This window comes from Triticum urartu, chromosome 3A (assembly GCF_056163025.1).
Source record: "Triticum urartu cultivar PI428250 chromosome 3A, HENAU_Tu73, whole genome shotgun sequence".
Taxonomy (NCBI): Eukaryota; Viridiplantae; Streptophyta; class Magnoliopsida; order Poales; family Poaceae; genus Triticum; species Triticum urartu.
The window spans coordinates 404,000,460-404,009,187 of record NC_141875.1 but is presented as its reverse complement, the minus strand read 5'-3'; the positions used below and the strand labels follow the sequence as shown (position 1 = coordinate 404,009,187).

At 44.2% G+C, this 8,728-nt stretch overlaps 1 protein-coding gene and 1 pseudogene across 1 annotated transcript; one reads left to right on the top strand and one right to left on the bottom strand.

Moving 5' to 3' along the window:
* Positions 1-1,108: 1,108 nt before the first annotated feature.
* On the bottom strand, positions 1,109-2,035 carry LOC147979859 (uncharacterized). The gene has a single exon (XM_087515370.1). It carries the CDS (start codon positions 2,027-2,029, stop codon positions 1,109-1,111), a length of 921 nt encoding a protein of 306 aa, XP_087371496.1. The 5' UTR covers positions 2,030-2,035.
* A 2,525-nt stretch (positions 2,036-4,560) lies between these two features.
* Positions 4,561-5,147, top strand: LOC147979858 (uncharacterized; annotated as a pseudogene).
* Positions 5,148-8,728: the final 3,581 nt, after the last annotated feature.

Sequence of the window (8,728 nt, the reverse complement as noted above, 5' to 3'; positions counted from 1 at the left end):
CGGTGAACTCGGCTTAGGATGTCTTGGGCCTGTACCATGGATTAGGCCGCACACTCTTCAGTCCAGCCAGTGTAAGCACCATCACTGCATATTTCCCTTCAGAATTCTGATCATGCAACTGTTCATTCAAAAGCCACTAAAATATTGATCCCTGCGTGCAATGAAGGCTAAAATATACTCAAGGCTCGACTCCATCAATTCAGTTAAACATGGACATGACTGCAGCCCATTTAAACTTGGACTACAAATATTGGATGGATCCATTTAAATTGATAGAAAACTGAATATTCACTGTAGTCTCAGTTAACTGAATTTTCTGGAGCCATTTTCCTACTCACAAGTTGACAGAAAACTGTTTGAAACAAATTTGACAGTAGCAATAACCTATCTTTTCAATTGCTCCACTTCTCGTTTATTTACCGTATATCTGGTTGTTATGTAAGTCATTTTATTTAGTAAAGTATAGACAGTATTATTTCTTGAAAATTATTGTGTGACTATTCTGGAGATGGTCTTTAAGTGTTCCTATCTAGACTTCTTATTTTAGGCTTTTAGCTGATCAATTCCATGAGATATGCTAGATTTTAGCATCTGTATTGATGAACCTTTGATGAAACTAAAGAAAAACTGGAAGTGTCCTTGATAGCATTAAATGGACCTCTTAACTAAATAGAAGCGATTTCTTGTCATCCACTGTCCTTTTATTTCTTGTCATCCTCTTAACTAAATAGACCATATCATCTACTGATGATATGTGATTAGCAAAGGCCTTGCTTGCCTCATTAGTTGTTGTAGTTGTCAAGCAAAAATTTCAGTCCACTAACCCAAATTAGTTCAAATAACTAAAATTAATGCAAATCAATTCAAATCATTCAAATAAATCCAAATAACCCAAATTAATTCAAATAACCCAGATAATTCAATTAATCCAAATCACCCAGATAATTCCAATAAATTCCAACAAGGAGTTGATATACAAGGATTAGACAAGGTATACATAAGGACATGACATAAGGGCATCTTTGTCCCCTCTTGACACAAGATTACACAAGACATACACAAGGAGCACCTGACTACATGACATAAGGGCCTCTTTGCCCCCTTTTGACTACATTCTTTTCCTTTCTCTGGCCACTTCTTCCCTCCCCTTCCCTTTACTTTTCTTTATTTTCCCTTCTCTAGCTAATTCTTTCCTTTCATTTTCTTTTCCTATTGCAATTTCCATTTCTTCTATAAGGGCCCTAGTATCAACAACTACCCGACTGTCGCAATATACACCGGTTATTTCCATTCCAGCATTCTGAACGCGATCCTTGTGCAAGTGGGGCAACTTATATTGATTTCCTCCCTTGTCTTTCATAACTTCAAACATAACTGCTTCTAATGTGATAAAGCTTCTGTGCAACTTGTCGGGATCGTAGTTCTCAAATTCCTCTTCCACACCCTGTACCAGTTCCTGGATGTTTGTAGGTGACCTGCAGTCAGTTAGAGACTGGAGAGAGTTATGGAAGTAGAGGTCCAAACAATTTAACTCAGGGCTATTTGGGGGCTGTTGTAGCAATCGGATGTCAAGATCAGTTTGTTCCACAGCTTCCCGGAAAGCTACATCATTGGGAAGGACATGAGGCTTTGCGTTATCCTGTTGGATGAATATTGTTGCTCCCTCATCATCGTCAGGCCACTTATCCTGAATTGTCGGGATAACCTTATTGATTAGATAATCTCTGCACACTGGCCTGGTTACTTTCACCGATGTCAACACTTTTGTTCCCTTTTTTCTGTTCTGACTTGTCCGCTTCGCCTCAGTCTCTTCGACGAATGCCCAAATGCCGATCTTCCCATCGAATGTTAGCTCCCCCTCATTGTTATATCGAGGCCTGGCAACAGCTGTTAGGAACATTACCTTCCCAATGCTGTGAGTGTTTGACACGGTGCGCTTCGGTTCAGGTTCTCCTGGAAGTACATAGTAACTATTCTTCACTCTCGTCATGCCAAACCACTTCTCATCAATGTGAACCATATTCGTCATTGGTTTTAACATAGCCCAAGAAGTTGAGATCGAATTTTCATCGACCATGGACATACAAAATTTCAATCTCGCAAGCTTGTTCTCTAGCTTGAGGTGAGGCTTCACGGTGCTTGTGATGCGGTTGAGCTCATTCAACTGGAACCTCTTATGTAGGGTCGATCGGGCCACACCTAGAGACCGTGCCAGAGATCGAATTGTTCTTCTTTTATTCAGTGGGATTGTTGAAGTCCTCTCTAGATCCAGCTCCTTTCTCTTTCGGCCAGATCTTCCTGGCTTCTTGCTTGAGACATCTACTTCTTTGCCATCGGCAATTTGCTTTTTAGCCTCTTCCCAGATTCTTTCAACAGATCGTACACTTATGTCTAACAGGTTTGAGACTAGCAGCTTGTCATCTGGTTGAACAGACCCATCTCTGAGCTCGATTACCAGCAAGGCAAAGTAAACACCATGCCTCTCCTTATCTGACAATTCTCTTCTCTTGAAGTATCCAATTCATAACTTCATCCTCTTCCTCTTGAGCTTCATCCTCTTTCCCTTCATCTTCTTGAGGCATCCAATTCATATCTTCATCGTCTTCCTCTTGAGGCATCAAGTTCAAATCCATAGCTACATTCTCTGCCACTTGAGGTTCCTCCTTTTCAGGGATCCAATTCAAATTAATACCTTCATCGTCTTCCTCTTGAGGCATCAAGTTCAAATCAATGGTTTCATGTTCTTCCTCTTGAGGCATCAAATTCAAATCCATATTCATGTGTTCCTGCCATCAATGACAAAAGATGAGTACACCATGGTACCATAACAAGAATATACACACACAAAAAGAGTATTCTAAGATCAACAACATCATTTTTCTTCAGATTTGGAGTATTCTAAGATCAACAACACCATGGTACCATCAAATTCAAGTAATAACAGCAGACAACACAAAAACAGCAGCAACAACACATGTTTTCATAGTACTCCATAAATGATTCATTTCCATACATGTACTCCATGTTCCTAATAACCACCAGCAGCAGCTCTTGGTCAAGTACTCCTCATGTTCCTAATGAGGAGTACATGCAAACCAAGATAACCAACTTACAGTGAGAATCCCAACCTTGACCATGAATATCTCCTAAACTATAAGTCCAAATCAATTGATTCTTTTTGCATTATTATTTTTATTTAATTTCCAAGTTTGGGTTTTATTTGACCTACCTAGATGTTCTAGATAGAGTTTTCTTATTTTCCTCTTTATTGAAAATCCTTTGAAAAATTATTTCCAGAGAGAAATAATTCAGGAGGTGAATACCAGGAGTTTTATGACCCTCCATTTAAAACAGGGCAAGCCACTTCATCCACTTGCTTGATGGCAATTGCAAGGCCATGGCTTCCAACTTGCAGATTCACGGTTATTTTTTCCCTTTTATTGACTTGGCTTGTTATGCTTTTATTGTTTTCCTAAGTAGAGCTTGGTAGTGAGAAATAGACATCAGTAGGGTATTTTAAGAGTTAAACTTAATTGCCTTGGTTACTTTGGAGCTAGCATTCACTATGAAACTGGTATTTACTTTTGATAACATGAATCGTAATGAATAAAACAGTAGTGACAAGGAGACCCTTAGGGGTTGCTGGTATTGGTTCAATGGCAACAGTGCGAATGCTAAATGCTCATTTAGGCACCCAGTACGACCTCCTTTGTATTTATTTTGTTGACATAATATATGACCTCCACTGTTCTCTTTTCACTCAAAGCTAGTACTGCAGTTCTAGTCAGTTTAGTGCTTCAGTTAAACAGAGCAACATCATAAGCTATGGAAGTTTGTCTAATTGGCTTCTTCTTGTGGCTGGCAACAGTTGCTTTGCACAAAACCATACTACCCATTTACTCGAACACCCGAGCAGCTACGATTACAGTAATTAATAAGTGTGTGTACTTTCTTTTCAGCCACTGGATGACTTGCTCGGAGCATCGGCGACTCCGCGGGCACCTCAACAAACTGCCCTTGCACCCAATGGCACCGCAAATCTAGTTGTCCCTTTGTCCCATGGTTGTCCAAAACCTGATGATGGTTTTAACCAGCTAACCGGGTGATACTGGACAATTTTGAAAGTTTTAACATGGTTCACATGTACGGAATGAGGCTACTGTTTTATGAATACTGCTAGTGCTACAAACATGAATTGACATCATCTGAATTTTCTAGTGCTACAAAGTTTTAACCTGGACTGATTTATGAATGCTGCTAGTGCTACAAACCTGAATTGGCATCAACTGAATTTGCTAGTGCTACAAAGTTTTAACCTGGACTGTTTTATGAATGCTGCTAGTGCTACAACAATTTGCATCCTCTGAATTTTACAGTTTCACTCTGAATTGGCATCATCTGAATTAGCATCATCTGATCTCTGAATTAATCATGCTCTATTTAATTTTCTGATCAGTAATAGTAAATCAACACTACTCTGATGAATAAGTACTGTACCTTCTACAGAGTGTAGAGGAGTAGCAGCAATAGCAGCACGAGCAGGATCAGAGGAGAAGCAGCATGGGCAGGGTCACAGGAGGAGCAGCAGCACGGGCGGGGGAGAAGGAGCAGCAGCAGCAGCACGGGCAGATCTCCACTGGCGAGCTCCTGGTCCACCGGATTGTGGAGGCAAGCTCCGGCGATGCCAGTAGGGGATCGTGGCGGCGCACACGCGGGAGCTCCAGGAGGATGCGCAGGAGCACGAGGGTGGACACACACGAGCTTGAGGAGGATGCGCAGGGGCTCCAGGAGGGAAGCGCGCGGCCTCGAGGAAGACGTGGCAGGAGATTCCGACGAAGCCCGCAGGCAGCGGGAGGAGACCACGGCGGCGCAGGTCTGGGCTGCGGCGGCAGAGGAGGTGATTGGCGAAGGCGGCGAGAGCAGGTACTTGGCTATGGAGGAGGAGCTCAGCTGGGCTCGCCGGCCCCTGGCGAATCACGCAGCTGGGCGGCGCCGGCCCCTAGCGATGGGCAGGCGACGGGCAAAGGAAGAAGACGGGGCGGAGGGACTTGTTTGAAACGCTTTTGAAACCACGGGGTTTTTTTTGCAAAATTACCAGTGAACTACGCCCACGACATGTTTTTCGGGACGGATGGAGTATCCTGTAAGAGGTAAAACAGCTTACCGTGTTGGCTTGGCGCTTTGCGCAGAATCCGTGATCCTCGGTAGTGGGAGGGGGAACCTCGGCGCCCTTGAATAGTACCTTCCAGGCATCCTCGTGTGTTGTGTCGAAGAGCCTGTTCAGAGTTTGGTGCTGGGCCGGGTCGAACTCCCACAAGTTGAAAGCCCGTTGTTGACACGGGAGGATCCGGCGGATGAGCATGACCTGGACTACGTTGACGAGTTTGAGCTTCTTGCTCACCATGTTTTGGATACATGTTTGGAGTCCGGTCAGCTCTCCCGAACTACCCCAGGACAGGCCCTTCTCTTGCCAGGAGGTGAGCCGCGTGGGGATGCCAGATCGGAACTCGGGGGTCGCTGCCCATGCAGGGTCACGCGGCTCGGTGATATAGAACCACCCCGATTGCCACCCCTTTATGGTCTCCACGAAGGAGCCCTCGATCCATGTGACGTTGGGCATCTTGCCCACCATGGCGCCTCCGCACTCCGCCTGGCGGCCGCTCACTACCTTTGGCTTGACATTGAAGGTCTTCAGCCATAAGCCGAAGTGGGGCTTGATGCGGAGGAAAGCCTCGCACACGACGATAAACGCCGAGATGTTGAGGACGAAGTTCGGGGCCCGATCATGGAAATCCAGGCCGTAGTAGAATATGAGACCCCGGACGAATGGGTGGAGAGGGAATCCCAGTCCGTGGAGGAAATGGGTAAGGAACACTACCCTCTCGTGGGGCCTGGGGATGGGGATGAGCTACCCCTCATCTGGGAGCTGGTGCGCGATGTCGTCGGGCAGGTATCCGGCTCTCCTCAGCTTCTTGATGTGTCCCTCCGTGACGGTCCCACTCCAGACATGGTTGGAGAAGGTTGAGGTGGGAAATGCGGACTTGGGCGCTGGAGCTCGAGTGTGCGAAAATGGATGAGCAAAGGAGGAAGAAGGCGTGGATGAAAAGGTGAATCCTTGTCCCTTTATATGGACGGACGAAACTATGCGTCCCCACCATCCTGGTAAAACTCGCTTATCCCCCAAGCGCCGTAATCAATGGCACAGTTGGGTTACCCACGCCCGTATTGATGAGAATCCCGTAATAAGGGGAACACGATCTCTGCTTTGACAAGACGTGTCAAGAAACCGCCTCGCGTTATGAGCGGGGCTAGTCAAAGGAAACGGTTCGAATAATCACCGGCCTATGGCATAATGTTATATTGCCAAAACGTGTCGGCAAATTAGATTTGTGGAAATATTATTCTCTCTACGGTGGTATGTGGAAATTATTTTGCAGGGTCGGACACTATCCTTGTATTCAAATTCTTCCGTGATGTATTCGGAGGAGGAACCCGCCTTGCAATGCTGAAGACAATACTGCACGCCGGACTCATCGTCATTGAAGCCTGGTTCAGGGGCTACTGAGGGAGTCCTGGATTAGGGGGTCTCCGGACAGCCGGACTATATCCTTTGGCCGGACTGTTGGACTATGAAGATACAAGATTGAAGACTTCGTCCCGTGTCCGGATAGGACTCTACTTGGCGTGGAAGGCAAGCTAGGCAGTACGAATATGGACATCTCCTCCTTTGTAACCGACCTTGTGTAACCCTAACCCTCTCCGGTGTCTATATAAACCGGAGGATTTTAGTCCGTAGGACAACAACAGTCATACCATAGGCTAGCTTCTAGGGTTTAGCCTCTCCAATATCGTGGTAGATCAACTCTTGTAATACTCATATCATCAAGAATAAATCAAGAAGGACGTAGGGTTTTACCTCCATCAAGAGGTCCCGAACCTGGGTAAAACATCGTGTCCCCTGCCTCCTATTACCATCCACCTTAGACGCACAGTTCGGGACCCCCTACCCGAGATCCGCCAGTTTTGACACCGACAATCGATTCCACCATGGAGTACATATGGAGAAAAATGAGTGAATCTACACTCTAAAATGTATCTGTATACATTTGTATGTGATAGTAGTACAGTATGTTCCTTGTAGTGAAGATGACCAGGGACATTTGCAGTGTAGAGGTCTATACGGTCGGTTGTGATGGACACTTTGAACTCTTCAGGCCTCTTTGATTCGTAGGATTTTGTAAACATAGGAATAGGATTTGTAGTGGTCTGCCCACTTGAATCCTATAATATTAGCAAGGAAATGCGGGGAGCTATGTCACCTTTGAGAGTTACACTGATATTAACACTACCGCACCTTCAATTGAAGAGAGCTGGTATCCGAAGCCTTTCTAGCCATATCGGCAATAATAGCACATATATTCCAGCAAGTTCCACTTTGCTGATTTTACTCCTGATGCTTACGGTTTTCCCGTTATATCTACACTATGATCTGTGTTGTTGCTATGTGTCGCACTAGCAGCAGTCTAGTCTTGAAGCTAAACAACACACCAATCATAAGTCCAAAGCTTACTTCTTCAAATACGAAGATATGATACTAATATTAGTTAACAGACACACATTTAATTGGTCAGGTAATGCTCCCACTTTATTTTCCAAATGCATGTGGCCACATATAGAGAGTGGGCAACCAACATTGTATGCAATGCAGCGGAACCTCAAGAATATGCTTCATCTTCTGTTCTTTAACATGTTCCTCTTTTGTTAGTCTGTATTTAGTACGTACAGTATGTTCCTTGTCCGGAAGGGGAGCAGGGACATCTGTAGTCAACAGCTGATAGAGCTGGCCTGTAATCGATAGGCTTTCAATTAGTAGCGGCAATACAACACCGTATTTTCTAGCCAGTTCCACTTTCTCGATTGATATATCGTGGTTATGGTGTAGCCCATTTATGTACACTACGATCTGCCTAGTTGTTGTGTGCTCTTGTTATCATGGTTTGGCAATAAACTCTCTATACAGTATATTATGGACCTATCATCTGCCAACTATCCTTACTTTTGGAACCTATTTTTTGTGTACTTGTGCTAGATTATATTAATGCACGCACCATATTACATCACACATGATCTCTCTCATCAAAATCCAGTGATAGCACACAAGGGTTTACAGGGGCGCCCCTATATTGGAATATCCTCTGCATTACAAAGATAGTCTCACTACTATTTATGTTTTCATGGTTCTCAGATATTATACGTAATTAGAGTGAATATCAGAATCCGGGCATCAAAAGAATATTGTGGAACACTGCAACGACTTACAAAATTGGCACCAAGGCATTGAGTGCCATTATAGATGCAATGAGACTCATATGCTCCCCACCTATAGATTCTTGTTCAAAATATGATCCTAATGACTATTCTAACCTCGAGGAGTCAAAGGCAGATGGCTTGTCCTGTTCACCCATCAAGGTGCATATTCTAATTTGACAAGGTTTTATTGATTGCGAGTATCTTGCATATGTTCTCTTGCATTTCTTCTACTTTGTTGCACCGCCATGTGCTTAGTATACTCATCATATATGTCAACATGCCATACCATCCATTATCAATACATATTCCATTTGTCATCATACCATGTTTTCCACTCAAATGTTGTTCTTGTGCATCAGACATCAAAAAGGAAGAGGGTGATTGCCGAACCTGAAGGAGCACCAGCAAAGTCCTTGAA

Coding starts and splice junctions, on each gene's coding strand:
- LOC147979859 (XM_087515370.1), bottom strand. CDS start 2,029: ATGACGAATATGGTTCACATTGATGAGAAGTGGTTTGGCATGACGAGA.